The 17,364-nt window shown below is 41.3% G+C and overlaps 1 protein-coding gene and 2 long non-coding RNA genes across 7 annotated transcripts in view; 1 reads left to right on the top strand and 2 right to left on the bottom strand.

Moving 5' to 3' along the window:
• Positions 1–6,468, top strand: part of myripb (myosin VIIA and Rab interacting protein b) — a 108,178-nt gene extending 101,710 nt beyond the window's left edge. The window contains exons 11-18 of one of the 5 annotated variants that reach the window (XM_035141855.2): positions 204–353; positions 557–1,294; positions 1,496–1,546; positions 3,760–3,948; positions 4,041–4,202; positions 4,392–4,490; positions 4,578–4,638; positions 5,661–6,468. In XM_035141855.2, coding sequence (XP_034997746.1) covers positions 204–353; positions 557–1,294; positions 1,496–1,546; positions 3,760–3,948; positions 4,041–4,202; positions 4,392–4,490; positions 4,578–4,638; positions 5,661–5,704 — 1,494 coding nt within the window. In that variant the 3' untranslated portion in view covers positions 5,705–6,468. Of the gene's footprint in view, positions 1–203; positions 354–556; positions 1,295–1,495; positions 1,558–3,756; positions 3,949–4,040; positions 4,203–4,391; positions 4,491–4,577; positions 4,639–5,660 lie in introns of those variants that run through there. The other 4 variants (XM_035141852.2, XM_035141857.2, XM_035141856.2 and 1 more) reach the window with 4 other exon arrangements.
• A 3,828-nt stretch (positions 6,469–10,296) lies between these two features.
• LOC118098680 lies at positions 10,297–11,685 on the bottom strand. The gene is made up of 3 exons (XR_004694194.1): positions 10,996–11,685; positions 10,709–10,907; positions 10,297–10,612 (listed from the first exon to the last, which is right to left on the bottom strand). It is a non-coding gene; the product is annotated as an uncharacterized LOC118098680 (long non-coding RNA).
• Positions 11,686–12,734: 1,049 nt separating this feature from the next.
• Positions 12,735–16,848, bottom strand: LOC118098670. The gene is made up of 4 exons (XR_004694191.2): positions 15,059–16,848; positions 14,828–14,959; positions 14,468–14,729; positions 12,735–14,373 (listed from the first exon to the last, which is right to left on the bottom strand). It is a non-coding gene; the product is annotated as an uncharacterized LOC118098670 (long non-coding RNA).
• Positions 16,849–17,364: the final 516 nt, after the last annotated feature.

Genomic DNA, 17,364 nt, shown 5'->3' with positions numbered 1-17,364 from the left:
GGAAGGAATAAAAAACATTTGTAAGTTCTGATTTCTATATTGTACTTTTTTCATCTACAATATTAGACTTTATTTCCCTCTAAATTGTAGCAGAGTAGAAATATAAAGTACCATAACATCAAATGGAAATACGGGGCCTCATAATTGTGCAGCACTGTGTATTGTGCATATGTGCTCAGCTACTTTTGCACCACTGTTCCCAGGTGATGGGAGACAGCAGCGAGGCCGAGGAGCGGCAGATCGACCCGGTCAGAAGGTCACGACGACGACGGAAAAGCAAGAGGGAGTCATCAACAGAGCAGAGCAAACCTGGAGGCCAGAGCCACGCACAGTCCATCTACCCCTTAGTACAGGTGAATGAAATGTAGTTTAATATTGTTGGTATTTCAAATCCCCATTGTCAGCGTAAAAAAATCCTATAAGTTTTACCATTGGAGGGCAGCAAATAAAAGTTATTTCTACAGCAACTTTTTTCTATCTGTGATGTGTATATTTCATGGTTAATGTTTATTTTCCTTTCTTGCCTTGTGTCCTTGTGTTTCTCTCTTAATTCAAGGAGAACAGTGGTTTCCTGCTCAACGCCCTGCTGAAGAGGGGTCTGAGTGAGGAGCAGCAAGCACCAGACAATATGCCTACAGCCCCGGCTGCACTGGACACCTTCAGACTAGATGCCATGACACCAGAGCCCGAGGACTTGGACACAGTGGCCCCAAATTCAGCGGCCCTGAGCCCCCCACAGCCCCACTCTCTATCTCCAGGGTCCCAGCACCCGGCCAGCGGCTCAGGGCCTGGAGACCTGGAAGAGGAGCTACGATCCCGACTCAGTCAGATGGTCAAACGTGCCAACAGCAAAGACGACAGCTCGGCTGGAGAGGAGTGGCCCGCAGACAGACAGGCGGACAAAGACAGTGACAGACAAAGAGAGAAGAAGAGGCTGAAAGACGCAGACAGGGAACGGCAGAGGGCGAGTGAGAGATTGAGAGAGAAAGCGAGTGAAACGGTGGAACAGGTGAACGGACAAGAGATGAAAAGGAGTGAGAGACTAATAAAGAGTCCCTCGGTGAGAGAGAGGAGGTTGGAGAAGGGAGTGGAGTGTGTGGAGGAGAGTGTAGACGACCAGGAACAAACGAGAGGAGACAAAAGAGAAGCAAACAGACAAAGTAAGAAACAACATAAGAGAGATGGGGAGAAGGAGGCCGCACAGAAAGGAGGAGGAGGAAGAAGGAGTGGTTCAAGTGCCAGTTCACCTGCTGTTACACCTTCTTCCCAGGAGGGGGCGCTGTCAGACAACCAGGTGAGGAGGAGTAAAGAAAGAAGCATCTGTTTCCACTGTTTATCATCAGCTTTTATCTCTGCTCTGCTCTGTTCGTCCGTCTGTCTGCAGTTTGATTAATTTCTCTTCTTCCCACCTTCCTCTCCCATCCATTTGTTTAACAATCACTGCTGTGTGCTTCTCTTCTTCTTTTTCGCTGGTGTGTGTCTGTGTGTGCGTCAGAAGGGACAGAACGACTCGGAGCAACAGCTGCTCTCCTCTCTCTTGCAGCAGGTGAGATATAGGTGAGACAGTGAAGGCGCACTGTGATATGTGCAGGAGGCCGTGCTCGATAACAACTATGGCAACGCAGCCACAGTCACTTAATGCATTCTAATATATTTATCCCTCCCTGAAACGCACAGGCATACTGGTTTTGTGCGTGTGTCTAACTGGGTCAAAGGTTGTTTGTGCGTTTGTTATATTTCAGTTCAGCTGTTAGTAGATTTTGCTGAAGCTTTTCTAAAATACTATTGGTCTCTTCACAGCTTTGTATGAATTACACAGGAAGTCACCTATCATCAAAGAGCTGCAGACTTTATTTCTTACCATTAATAAAAACCTATGATCTTTTGGTTAAAAGCAGAGCTGCAGTATTGATATTTTCACATAGAGGACATAATGGGCAAGTCCAACCTCACACAAAGTCAGACAGAGAGGTTCACGCATTCATTTGTGAGCTCACCTCCTGTACTGGTGCTACATCTGAGGCGTGTTGGTCGATGCTGGTCACGTGCCAGACTCATAAGAGCTCCTGTGAGTAACGCTTGTCTCTTACATTGTGTATGACACAGGTGTAGGTCTATTTCTGCTGGTTTTCACAGCTCCCTTGTCGAACCTGCCAGGGCGGCTCGTTTTGATGTGAACAGAAGAAAATGTGACATGAGAGTCAAACTTTTGGCTTTTGAGACATTATTTTGTATACACATCAGACTTGTTCAGGATTTCACATTTAGAATTCCACTTTCACGTGGAGAATAATTGGCATGGCAATTTTACTTTTGCTTGTTTGCAGGACTAGGCGGAAATTACTAAACCAATACCCTTCAAATTTATGGAGGTTTGGGTCATGACCCAAGACTGAACTCATTAAATGTTGATGTGGACCCAGATCATGGGGCTGATCCAGAATTCTTTCATTTTTCAACATTAATAGATCTTATATATATAAAAAAAAGCTTTCATGTGTGTGCAAGTTGGCGCCAAACCCCCCAAAAAATCCAGATCTAAAGTGGTTTACACTGGAATTTAGATTTAACTCGACATGAATAAAAAAAATAATAATCTGAGTTCCTTCTCTCTATTTGAACTTTCTAAAATACCTTTCATAACAAGTGTTACCATTGCCAATAATAGGGCCTTTAAAAATCTTAACATTTCTTACTTGCTTTAAAACTGTGCCCCATACTCTACTTCCCATTATAAAAGTTTTTAAACCTGCCCCTACTCTTAACTATATTACTGAACTTTAGATATCCTCCATATTCCAAAGTGACATCCTTTCTTACAATATATTTCTGTGGAACAAAACTACGAGTTAATGTTTCAGCACCGTGAGCAGTGAGGCATCAGGGTGTTTGATCTGTATCTGCGATGGCCTGGTTCTTTAGAGTGGATGACAATGTCAGACCCTCACCAAAGATCCATTTCTCCATCGACCAACCCCATGTCAATATCTCCCAGCATCCATCTCTGCGTCTCCGTCTTTGTAACATCACTGAACGGTTAATTAAAAAAAAAAGCTAAGAGGTTTGGTCCTCAGCCTCATGTCTCTCTGTACTGAGGCTTGTCTTTACCAACGCTCTGCCCCTCGTGTCTCTCTCTCATCCCTGTACCTGCCTCTCCCATCAACCGGGTGATACTCAGACCGTCTGTGTTGCTGAGAGGGATCAATACGCCTCAGAGACCACAGACAAAGCTTGACATCTGTCTCTCTTTACTACGACATCTCGTCTGCTTCCTCTGCGTTCAGAAGTAAACAACATATTTCCTTACAAAGAAGGCATGTTCCCCACTGAATTTAGATTCATTACAGAATTTGAAAACAAGCTGCTCTTGGTAATCTGAACACAGTAAACACATGGAAAGATGTTTATTTATTTATCCACCAAAGAACGACATGGCTCGTTCACATACATATTTTTGGTGAGGGGCTTAGATGGACATGGATATTGGCTTTAATTTGAAATTGATTGCTGTTTGAAAATTTGGCAGATGATTAAAAAACTAGTTTATTTAGTCCGCTTCATTTTAAAATGTTTGTTCCCGCTCTGATGTTAAAGTCCCAGTCATGATTGCATGTTATCATCACACTACAATAAGTCCTTTGTGGTTTTATTCATTTTATATATGTGCTCCCCATTTTCTCTCATCTATTTCTTCTTTAAACTTTTCGCCTTTCAGAGTGTACCGTATACTGACAGTATGTGTATGTGTTTCTGAAGCAGAAGTACTCGGCAGCGTCTCTCTGCAGCATCACCACAGAGGTGCTGAAGGTTTTGAACGCCACAGAGGAACTGATTGGTGAGGCGGGAGGTGAGAGCTACACCCCGTCCGAGTCCATGAGTGCTTCTCCAATCTCCAACTGCTCCGAGACCCGGCGGCTAGACCAGAGGCTGACCAAGATGGAGGAAAATGTAAGTCAGTCAACAGCTACAGTCCAATTATACAATTTTGCCATCAAATGTCGCAGGGAACTAACAGTCCGGGTTATCTCTCCTTCATGAAGGTGTACCTCGCTGCTGGTGCTGTGTATGGCCTAGAGGGGGCGCTAGGGGACCTAGAGCAGTGTGCCCGCAGTATTAGCAGTGATACCACAGACACAGATCTGGCTTTCCTTGAAGACCAGGTCGCCACTGCAGCCGCTCAGGTCCAGCAGTCTGAAATACAGGTACTGCAGGAGTGGACATCTGAGGGTTAAAGTAATGACATAGTTGATAATTATGAAAAACTTTTTTCATAGTACCTCTTGTGCATTTTCCCCAGACTAAAACTAAAATATAGATTGTAAGAATAATTGCATGAATCATTTTGCAATTGGTTGTTTTTGTTGAGTGAAGCCTTCTTCTCCTTTTTTAAGATCTCAAACATTGAGGCCAGAATTTCAGCCCTGAAAACAGCTGGTTTGAACGTGACCGTCTGCAATCGCTTCTCCAAGTACAAGCCACCACAGGCGAAGGTATCACACTGCCCTTCAAGAACATATAGCAACTCTAAACCAGGAGCAGGGTGTTTGTGGTGTATAATACAGATTCTCTCATTACAGCCTCAAACTCTGGATACATCCCGCCATCAAAGACGGAAGCTTCCAGCGCCTCCTCTGAAAGGTACCACACAAGTTGATTTAAATTACAGCATGTTTAAGCAGAGACAAAGTAAATAAAATGTAAACAATGAGGGAAATTTTGATGGGACTAGAGATTATTGATAATAAATCAAGGCCATTAGATATTAAATAAACAGTATAATTATAAATGTATGTATTCTTTTTTCAAGTTGGATTTCTATGCCTTCTGGTGTCTGCAAAATGATTTCATCTGAACCAGTTTCAGAGGTTTCCGACCAGATACTGATTGATATCTATTAACATGGGGAAAGAAAATATCCTCATCACTCTATAGTTGATCTAATGATGTATATAAATGCCGCAGGTATCTACTGCTGTGATGTCCTGCTGCACACATCAGGTTAAGCAAAAGTGAATTGAGTCTGCTCACCTGTGCTGACTTACACAGATTATCAATCCATACTCTCGTAACCAGAGTGAGTGACAGAAACATGGAGAGGGACACAGACGAAGGGACACTCATTCACCTTTAGTTAATGTCACACATTTTGCGCTTTGTCCTGAGAGAAGAGATCGACGGCTGAATGGATGCAGAAGTGAATACATCTGCTGGAAAGGGAACTGAAAAGCTCCATTAGATGTTAAGCATTCAAAATGGAAAACACACACAGTGCAGGAGGATAAGGCTGATTTTTTTCTTTTAATCAACCAACAAGAAATCTTTTCCTTTTTTATGTCGGTGAATGGCCTTTTTCTGTTTTCTTTTTTTCTTCACCCGCATTCCACACAATAGATCTGATTCAGGTTGGGGGGGTTTAGCGTTCTTCATGGCTGCAAAGACAGGACGCAGTATAATGGGGCAAAGCCAGTGACCAAGACATGTAGTCGTGTCATTGATTTCAGCTTAGAGTGTCCTTTTTTATCAATCTATCATAACGTCTATGTCCAGGAAGACTGTTCATCTGAAACATATGTCACTGACAATTTGTCTTTTATTTCTGGACATGTCTCATTTTGAATACCACCTTTTTTCATACTGTTTTTTTTTTTTGTGTGTTTTAGAAAAGTTGGAGCCAGAGCAACAGGTGAAAGTGTTTCGGCCATAGTGACGGTTGGCAGCACAACGAGTCCCTCAGGGCCAACTCAGAGCCCCAGTGACGGGGGCCATTCTCATCCAGTGCCTTGACCCAGCGTCCGCCTCCAGCTCCGAGCCAAGCAGGGACCAACACCTGCCCTGTGGGACCCCACCAAGCACTCAGCCCAAAGCCAGGCACTGTACCGCGTCAATGGAGACGCGACTGGCTCTTTCAACTTTTTCCATGTTCTCCTCATGGCCGCCAACGTAAAGCGTCGTCAAGCAAGGTTTGACTCAATAGTCAGTATCTCTGCCTTAAAATCTGCAAACACTCCTCGTGACCCAACTCCAAAAGAATATCTGTACAGGCGAAGAAAAAAAGAAAACATGTCCTATCTGTTTGCAAGCGTATTGTGATTTAATGTGAAATGAAGAAATCTTTCAAAGACTTTCTGTGATTCAACGTCTGAAGAAGAGGCGGAGCCGTGTTTAACACTGCATCTTCTCTCTCACCAAATGAAAGGAATTTTTTTTATTGGATTATTTAAGAGCAAATTTTGGATGATTGTCAGTTTATACACACACAGTAATTATGATCATTGTAGCACATTTGGCTTTTTATAAATAAATGAATTTCCCAGAAAATAGTATTTATAATTTATAAAGTATACGAATAGTGCATCTAATTTAAATGCTTATTTCTTGCAGAGAGATAAATAAGAGGTTTGATACCACTCTGTTTGTATGCTAAATGTAAAGAAAATACAGTAGAGCCAGGTGCTGGTTAGTTGGCTTGAGCATGGGGAAAGGCATTTTCTAACAGAAAAGCTGCCTTCTAACACGTTGAAAACTCAATATGAGTAGCACTAACAGTTGTGAACCATAGACTGTATATGAAGACGTGTCACTTCCTCCCACTATCCAGAAATGAAGCCAAAATATCTATGAACGTTGCCATCTTGCACATTTGGAGCCAGAATCTGCGCTATAGCGATAGGATGGAGCCACAGTAGTGAGATTCCACCAGTACACATGCTCGACTAATCGTGAGTCTGTGTCAATCATGACGTTTCACCCTGTTTTTCTATCGCATCAACTAATTATAGCCAAACTACAAGGAAAAGGTATTCTTGTACATTAAAAAGTGTGGTAATAACTACAGAATGATACAAACTGTATTTGGACTTTTTAAAGTGGTCCATGTCCATCTATTTACATGAAGGAGGCAGGGTTTATGACCTATACTGCAGCCAGCCACCAGGTGGTGATCGAGACGCTTTGGCTTCACTTCTGGGTAGCAGTCATGTCGTTCAGCTTTGTGCCGGACAGCTAAGCAATTAGCTAAAAGTTGCTATACGGTATTAGGTAACAAATAATTAGAGGCACTTTAAACTGAACAAAAAGGCTGATGCATACTTACAAACTAACCAGCTTCTGGTGTTAGCTTCATATCTAACATATAGACGTGTGAGAGGTATTGTCCTTTTCATGTAACTCACAAATTAACATTTCCTAAAATGGTAAATTATTCCTAAAATAAATATGAACTGCAATAATGTTTTTGGAAAGTGCTCTCCCATTGAATTCAAAATAGAAATTAGTATGACACATACACAACATAACCCGCCACAGGTCTGACAGTCAGGTTGGAGTATTTCTGATTTCCTCAGTGCAGTATTCTTCAACCCAAAGTCATCTTCGTTTACTTTCAAACATTGTGGCCTTTTTGTTTGAACATCATGTTTTCCCTTTGCTGGGTCATATCCAAACTTTTTTGTTGCATTCAGCATAATCCTGTAAAGATTTTTACATAATGAGGCCTGATGGGCTATACGACAAATGCCATGAAACCATGATTTTGTTACAAACAATTTATTTTTGTACTTACTGAACGTTTTTATGCAATACCGCTGAAATAAGTACTATTGCAAATTAAAGGCTTTATTCTCTCCTCAAAGGAGCCCTCCTCAGTCAGTCCCATCATGCGTGGTGACTCAAAGTGCTTTCTGTGTGTGTCTGCATTTACCATTTGATATTCTGCCAGTAATGACGATGGTAAATGCTGCAAAAACACCGGCAGCAATAGTCATTTTAGGAGCGGCGAGTACGGTTCATACTGTGTTTGTACCTCTTAAACACTAGATTTGAGAATACTGCCTTACGTTTCTGGGGTTGTTTTGCTTTTACTCCTTCACCACTTCCATTAGTTAGAATATCAGTTAGCCATGCACACAGTTGTCAAGGTTTTTACTTTGGCAAACAACTCAAGCGCATGGTCGGTTCACCTGCTGGGCTGCTTGAACTAAAAGGTGTTATGACCTCCTGTATGAATGCTCTGCCCTGTCTATTATTGACCTTTTCATTCCAGTTCTTTCAAATCTCTGGTTTTTGCACATTGATCCTGTACTTTTGTAAACCTTGTTCACCAGAGGTGTCGGTGTAAAATAAAGAAAAGCATGTTTCTGGATTTATCAAATGGATGTAAAATTCCCCATAAGAAGCACAGCCACAAGGGTCCAATCATCAGTGTCCTGTATTTTTCTAATGTAAAAAAACAAAAAGAATAGTACTTCATGACAGAGTTTAATATATGTATATGTGTGAAAAGATGGATATGATATAGACTAATGTGTGTATTGATCAATCATAGTTGACCAATCTTTCTGGTGTTCTGTGCAAGGGACTGCTGCATATACATGTCATGACTGGATTCACACAGAAAGATATATACTTTTGTTCCTGTTTAATCCGGTTTGAAAGACTATGAAGAGGTTCACTGTGCACAGCTCCACTTTTACGTGCAATCCATATGACATGTCGGGGAAACTTAATGTGCAAAAAATACAGATTCTCTATGTGCCACAGTACTCTGAGAAAATATGTATATGAAATGAATAAAATTTGAAAACTTAAAGCATCTTTTGAAAGTGTTCTTTGTGCACTGCAATACAGGACGATCACACAATAACATCCCTTTTTTATTAAGAATACATTTATGTACAAATAGATTTGAAGCAGGATTTCACGTCAACCAATGTCTCAGAACAGACACCACTGAGAAATACAGAGTAATATTAATCAAGATATTTTTTAAAGACACTCCGAGGGGGGAGGACATGCTGCCATGGTAACCAATCCCGGTCTTCTCCGTCCAGCACTTTAGAGGTTCTCCTCGTTTCAGATGCTGTTGAGGAGCAGCGCCAGCGTCCTGACGACAGGCTGCATCCTGTGCCTTCTCCTCCCCAAGCACCAGACACAAATACATACACACATTTATATACAACCAAAACAAGCAGATACAATGTACAAGTACACATACATATAAAAGCTTTACGTTAAATTTAGAAATGTCAGTATTAACTTCAGTTCAGTTGATCCAGAGCATGTGACAATGTTAAAAACCAAAGGATGATCCAAAATGTTATGTTTATTTACCTTCTCATCCTCATGTTACATTTTAGATTGAATTGAATATTTTCACACCTGTCTGCACAGCACAGAGTTCACGTACAATGATGTGAAGGTGATAATTTGATCTCCAGTTTCAAACCACAAGAGAAAACCATACAAGGGCCCTAAGGACATTCATTCACCCTGCTTCATGAAGAGATTAGGTTTCAATCTTAAGCCCATAAAATATATATATGTCAACAAAAACACAGGGGCAGTTCAGAGGGAATGTTTTAAAGGGATATTTAATTTCCTGTAGTCCAGTTGATTCGTCTCCAGAAATGGCTCAAGGCCACTTTTACCAGAGGTTGTTAGATACTCTGTAGTGGAATGTGGGTAAAACTGAAGATTATGCATAATATTACACTACACTGAGGAATGTCCCTCAAAATTACAACCACTCGGTCACAACGCGTTTGCTTCAATCACAGCACAGAGACTCCAATAAATTATATACATTTTTTTTAAATATAAACATTATGCCACCAGTGTGAATATTTAAATATTCATGTTAATAGAAACTTCAGTGGACACCCTTATACTACATTAACACATACCATTTAACATGCAGACTTCAGGTCAAATAAAAATCCATTATTAGTCCCATTTAAAAAGGGGATATTGAAAATAGAAACATTAGTAAAAAGTAAATATGCATTATAAACAAGGATACGTATTAATAAATTGAATAGTGTGATGTGCACATTGAAGTGCACAATTTAACAAACTGCAGGGCGTAGTTTACATTTATGTTATGCTCCTATCCCTAGACAGGAGCAGAGCAGACTTAAGCATCTGTATTTTTCCTCAGACATTTCAGTTCTTTCAGTAATGATTCTGGTTATAGACCATTTTTTCTTTTTTTTAAGTCCAGGTCAGATCTTGTTCACTCCAGATTCAGGAGGAGGGTAAAGGAGAAAGACACCATCACCCAGTCTCTCCCAGCAATGAACTAAAGCAAATCAAAACTTTAAGAACTTAAGTGTTTTTGTAATTTGCGATCAAAATTGTCAAAAATAATTCTAGTTCCAGCAGCAGCCATGGATTTAACATATTGTCACATAAGGAATGAGTTCTTGAAAAAAATTAAAATAAGGAAAATGTCTGACCATGTCTTAAACGCTTGATTCTACTTTGAAGATGGAAAAAATGTAAAGAACCACCAAGTTGAGAAAAAGCAACAATTTTACTTGACCAAAAAAGTGATGAATATACAGGTTTTCAATACAACAAATATGACATGGCAACTGTAACAATACATCCAAAATCAGTCTCTTCATTGCATCGTGTTGGAATGCGTTATGTCCAATAGTGTCTTGTGGTGAGGTGTGTGTCCTGTTGTGTGCATGTATGCTTCAGTCTCTGGTGGTGATAGTTTTTCAGAGTCTGATGGATCAAGTCTTTGGCTTAAGGTGGCAAAGTCCATGTTAAACTTGGTAGCCGACTTGTTCCATTTGGAGGTGAGGTCAGGGCCCAGTAGTCCTACAGCCTTCAGGTTTAACATGTGACACAGAAAAACCATTAGCATAAGTATAAAACAAGCAAGGTCAAAACATAAGTGCATAATCCATCTGAAAGGACATACCTGAAGAAATCCTGGGGCAAAGAGGCATCATCAACAAGGAGGGCTGGGTCCATCTTGGCTGTCTTCATCCCAGGGCAACAAGGCATTGACATCAAGTAGGGTTGGTAGTCCGTAGCCATTTTCTTCAGTTGTCATGGACACAACTTTGTTGGCTTCTCTTGAGGGCTGCGGGCTTCAATCACCATGTGGCATGTGCATTCTGCAAGTGTTTAACCAAAAGTATGAATAGATATATGCTTTGCATTTGTCTTATTTATCAAATGTTTGGGGGTGCACCAGTAGCTCACCCGTTTGAGCATTGAAGGCCACGTCCATGTCACAGTTGCCTGGAGTTTAAAAACAGCCCTTCGCTGTAAGTCATCTTCTTTCTCTCCCTACCTTTCCCATTTCTACACTGTCCTTTGAATAAAGGCTGAATGGCCCAGAATGTAACCAATTAACAATGCTATGTGGCAATTGTTGAGAAATGGAAAGTCAAAGATTGGTTTCACTTGGTGTCTGATGCTATTTCACCCCTTTGAGACAGGACTGAACTGAAGGGTGGCGGTTCAACAGCTAACCTTTTTGGTTTATCAGGGAATTTAGTGTGGGGGTTTCCATGACAATACTGGAGAGAAATACGCCCTCATATACATGACACCTTGTCTGTCCACAAACAATGCAAAGACCGGAAAGACAAAAGGCAATCAGAAAGTCTTGAAATTAATGCATTGTTCTCACTTTGACAGCACCAGTTGCTTCTTCCATCTACTCCTACCGGCCCACTTTTTCTTAACTAAAACAGTTTTACCTGACGGACTGCATCCATCAAATGCTGGAATTGCATCAGACCCCACACCTCTCCAACACTGGCAAACAGGTCTCTGTGCCACCCATTATCTGCAACTTTCCAAAATCAACTAACATCTAACACTCACTTCACACCTCAATTGGCCGGCTTGGCGAGTCATCTGGAACAATGTTTAACCCAATTTCTTGGGCTGATGGCATAAGAAACAGCGACTCCAAGTTGTCTTGGTAGAGTTCCTTTCTCTGCTCCTGATTCTGTAGCTTCCCCCTGAAGTTTCTCTCTGCTTCAACCCTTATTTGACTTTGCATAGAAACAATCCCACTTCTGTCCCCATGTCTCAGCATCTCTTTCATGCAGCCTTCCAACATCCACTGATGTTGTCACATCTGCAAAGGGAGCGGTTTCCCAGTTCAGCATTACTGTTTTCATGTGCTGGGTAAGATGTGACAAAAGATCATTGACTAAGCAGACAGCTAGAAGTGCTTCACCTGATTCATCCAAATGCTTTAGACTCACCCTCTACAAGTTATCATTGGTGTATATTGCAATTCTCTACCATGGTCCCAATTTTCTTTTATTTTGATGCCAAATCTGCCAAAACCAGATGGATCCTTGTCTGGTTTTGGAAACTGGCAAAACTCTGCAAGGGTTCATGATCAGACTTCCTCACACACAGAGAAAAAGGGGAAGGATGAAATCCTTACCTTCTTATACGTGTCGACTCAATATACCTTGTTCTCTGTAGTTAAGAAAATCCAACTCATTAAATCCTTACTGTAGTGAACACAAGTAACCATGTCAGAATTTTAATTATTAGACTGACTTGTAAAGAGATTAGTCTGTTGTAGCCTTTGGGTAAATTAGGAACAAGCATTTCAAGTTATCTGCTTCATCAGTGGTCTACAGACACATCTAACCCATCATGTGAAAACAGTCACGCTGAATTAAGAAAACCACTTCCTTCTGCAGGTGTGATGGCAAGAGTGAATGTTGAAAAGCCACACGAAGAAATAGTGAGATGTGGGGGCAAAGAAGTGAGATTGTTTCCATGCAAAGTCAAATGAGGATTGAAGCAGAGAGAAACTTCAGGAGGAGGCTACAGAATCATGAGCAAAGGAAGAACTCTGCCAAGACAATCAGGTTGTAGCCATTTCTGATGCAACAAACTGGGATGTTGGATTAAACATTTTTCCAAATGACTCGCTGAGCTGGTCAACCATTGCATAAAGTGGGCATCAATGTCAGACTGAATTTAGTAAAGGTGCAATTACTGGAGAGCAAAGACACCAGTGAGCTGAAGTTGAAAAGATGCGTGTGTAGCAGGTTCCGATGGGGCCCCATCATCCAAAATGCAGTTCAGACAGAAAATCCAGTAAAATCATCTCCGCTGGTGGCTCCTTGTTTTGGGCACAGGGACGCACTAGTGTTGAAATGCAACTAAAGACAAAACAAAAAGAGCAGATTAAACACTTTAGTGAAGAAGGTTTGTCAACCCTACAAAAGGTAAAAATAAGAAGTAAGTCATGCTACCAAAATGGAAATCAATGTACTTAATACTTCCCCTTCTCACTTGTCACAATAAATCACTTTAACAACAGTCTACAGCCTTCCCATCAAAGCCCAAATCCAATCCCATTTCTACTATAGGACAATGCCTTTTAACAAGACTGCTAGAATTCAGCCTACAGTATGATGCCTTAGTTTAAATAATGTGTAACTCAGGAGAACATTTTAGAATTTGGAGTCAACCTGGTTCACTTGAGATAAGTCATTATCAAAGTTATGAGTTGTCTCTCTGCCAGGCTTACTTCCTCCCAAAGAACCCAAACGCGCTTCTATTCTGTCCCCTACATACTGAGTGAAGACAATTCCATATATGTATGAAACTGTCCAATAATGTCCCTGCATCACTGATTACGCAGCAAAAACGAGCGACTGAGCCAGACGTAGGCTAGTGTCATAACGCTTTGCAGGGGTGGGATAAATTCCCCTGCTGGGAGGCCTCCCAATATGATGCGCAACAACGAAACTTTATTGAACACAGAAAGGTTCAACTCGAGTCTCCAGTAGGAATTAAACTTGGCAGATGAGACAAGGCAGCATAGGATTCAAATTTGGGTTGGTGAAAAACCAACCCATGTACCTCCACCTTTGATACAATGGAAGCAGGCAAAACTAGATAAGAAATAATTTCATGTGGTCGCAATTTGATAGCAGAACAGTCAGATGCCAATAGAGACTATGAATGCTTTTCATAAGACATCATCTATATGCTGAATAACTACTTGGGGGAAAAAAAACAATTAACCAGTCTCAAATTCAAGTCTAACAATGTTCTCATTTTAATTGAAACTACTCAAACTAATCAATAAAATTGGCCAACAGCTACATTGTCAGTTCACCATTGAGGAATATCAAGGAAAGAAAATACTGTAAAACTTTACGAGATATTCTGAATGTCACTACATGCTCTTTACAGTAATTTGGATTCAATCTCACAGGATGTTCCATCTCAGCACATTATAATCAACCCAACACTGAACACATGATCAAAATAACTATGTTCAACAGCAACTTTCAAAGAACCAATAAATTCTTACATCTCGTAGAAACAGATTTTCTCCAGTGATCATCATAAAAACCCCAAAGATTAAAACACCCGACTCTTCAAATTGAATTCTCATTTAAGCTGAAAGTCTGACCCTGACTCAAAACCCCCTCCCCACCACATACAGACACTGGTGGTGGTACAGCCTTTGTTAAAATTGGTGGTCGAACATATCCTTTGGGTGACATGTTCCATTCGGAGGTGAGATCTGGAGGTGTAGGCAGTACACAAGGCTTGTAACGCTCAGGTCAAGCCACTGCATTCCAGCTTTGAGTTTGAACATGTGAAACACAAAAAAAAAATAGTTATAAAACAAGCAGGGTTTAAATGGAAGTGGATAATACATCTGAAAAGGACATACCTGAAGACGCTGGAGCAAAGAGGCATCGTCATCGAGGAGGGCTGAGTCCATGTTCATCCAGGGACACTCCAGCCTTCAGGTTTAACATGTGACACAGAAAAACAATTAGCATAAGTATACTACATGCAAGGTTTAAATAGAAGTGGATAATCCATCTGAAAGGACATATGAAGACATCCTGGGACAAAGAGGTATCATCGAGGAGGATTTTGTCCATCTTCTTCATCCTGTGGTACAGACGCATCAGGACACAGCATTCCAGCTTCAAGGTTTAACATGTGAAACAGAAAAACAATTAGCATAAGTATGCAACAAGCAAGTTTCAAATGAAAGTGGATAATCCATCTTAACAGGACATACCTGAAGACATCCTGGGGCAAAGAGGTATCATCAAGGAGGGTTGGGTCCATCTTTGCCATCTTCTTCATTGAGAGTTTGGTTGATAGTCTTCATCCAGGAGCACACAGTCATTGTCTGGCCACAGCATTCCAGCTTCAAGGTTTAACATGTGACACGAAAAAACAAAATTAGCATAAGTACACAACAAGGAGGGTTTAAATAGAAGTGGATAATCAATCTTTAAGGACCTACCTGAAGATGGGTCTGGTCCATCTTAGTCGCCATCAAGGAGGGCTGGCTCCATCCTGTCTCTGCTGCCACCACCGTCATCAAGGAGGTCTGGGTCCATCTTTGCCGCCGCCATCATCGAGGGCTGGGTCCATCTTGGCTGCCACCGTTGTCGTCAAGGAGGTCTGGGTTCATCCTGGCCGCCGCAGTCATCGAGGGCAGGGGCCATCTTGGCTGCCATCGTCGTCGTCAAGGAGGGCTGGGTCCATCTTGGCCCCCACCATTGTCATTAAGGAGGATGGATCAAAATTTGACGAAAATGGAAATGCAGATCCGCCAGGAAATAAAATTCGTCAAAAATTGAAATGCAGATCCACCAGCAAATAAAATTCGTCAAATTGAAATGCAAATCCGCCAGGAAATAAAATTCGACGAAAATGGAAATGCAGATAATAAATTGTATGTGTAGGATGATGAAATCGGAAATGAAGTCCTGAATATGTTGACGACGGATGGACGGAAAGAGACATGTCCTACCATGCTGGTCTTAATTGTTGAGAAGAGAGGCAGACACGGCGGTAATAGTGGAAAGAGAAGCTTAGGCCATGTGGCACCACGACTAAGACAGAGCACAAACTGATTTACATTCCAAAAACTAACCAGATTACAGAATCAGTGCTCTGTTCTCAGACGAACCAACAGCAGTCCAGACCAATGGTCTGATTCTTCTAGATCACTACCTCAGCAGTTCCAAACCAACCAATGCACTAGAATCAAGTCAATTTCCTCCTCAATGTTCATTTAAACCCTAAATAAGGTCGAATTTCTCTGAAAGCTTCCACCCGTTCCTGCAGCTGTATGGCCAACAAGCAGAGGCCAAAAAAAACAAGCTAAATGCTCCGTTTCCATTGCGAGAGATTTATTTCTTACACCATAAAATTGGTTCGTTTTAGAAGTTATGACTTAGTCGATAGACTAACGGACATACGCCTTTTCTGACATACGCATTTTGAACGGACAGATGGCTTTGTTGCACGGCAGCCATGATAGATGATAGATCGGCACAGCGGCCGAGAAGAAAAAAGTCATGACACGGCGGCCATGACAAGAGGACAGATTGGCACGGCGGCTGCGGAAAAGGCGATGCCATGGCACGGCGGCCAGGCGAAATCGAGAGGTACTTGTTGCTCAACAAGGGAACATTTTTAAACGGACGCGCATATAACTATAATGGACGGACGCGCAGGCAGGTGGTCCTCTTCGTTGAGCAAATTGAGAAATAGAAATGCCGTCATGGCACGGCGGCCAAGCAAAACCACACCCCATAAAGAATAAAAAGCACTTACTATTGGGTAGATCCCCAGGATCTATTGTTTGGAAATGCACCAGGAATAAAAAATGTGCGACGATTGAGGGGCAGCCATGTTTGACTGACGGAGGGACAATTACGAGCGTCATGAGGAAAACCGAGTCATACTAATCAATTAGAATGATTATTGTAATTCTGATTCGAATATCTACAGTCTGGATTGTACGAACAATGACCAGTTTTAAGGTAACACTTGTTTTTAAGGTAAATAAATATAGTTTTAAAGAATAATTTAGTTTTTAAGGCAGATTCAATAAATATTGTTCAAGGCAGATAAATATACCAAAGTTATAATTTGAGAATTTAAGACTAGTGGAGCAATGATTTGGGTGGAAACTCAGTTTGTTTTTTATTTTGTCGAAAGCAAGATGTTTGCATTTACATTCCAACATTGTGCCCAGAAACCCTGTTCTCAGCTGTTCAACCCTCATCTCTACACACACACACACACACACACACACACACACACACACACACACACACACACACACACACACACACACACACACACACACACACACACACACACACACACACACACACACACACACACACACACACACACACAATTCTGAAGTTTTATTCCCTGTTCTACAAAACAAAAAAATCTAGTCTAGTCTAAAGAGAACGGAGGGAGGCCGACACGGCGGCCATCCAAGAGAAAATTTAAAAATATGTACTCACCCTTCGTTGATAAGCCTAAAAAGGAAAAGTTGGTCAGCCATCAACATTTCATCAAGTTAATTGACAAATTGAAAGCCATGGCACGGCGGCCATCTCAAACAAACTGGGCCACACTACATCTACTAATATGAACTGCTGAGCTGAATCAAAGTTTCAGACATCAATACTGCATCTTATCATAAAATCATATCTTATATCATCCCTCAACAAACTTCAAGTCAATATCTAACCCTGGGCTTCAGATCAGCTACACATTTCTTAGAGAGATGAGAAGAAG

Source organism: Hippoglossus stenolepis, chromosome 19 (assembly GCF_022539355.2).
Source record: "Hippoglossus stenolepis isolate QCI-W04-F060 chromosome 19, HSTE1.2, whole genome shotgun sequence".
Classification (NCBI taxonomy): domain Eukaryota; kingdom Metazoa; phylum Chordata; class Actinopteri; order Pleuronectiformes; family Pleuronectidae; genus Hippoglossus; species Hippoglossus stenolepis.
The sequence above is the reverse complement of the archived record's forward strand: the minus strand, read 5'-3'. Positions and strand labels throughout refer to the sequence as shown.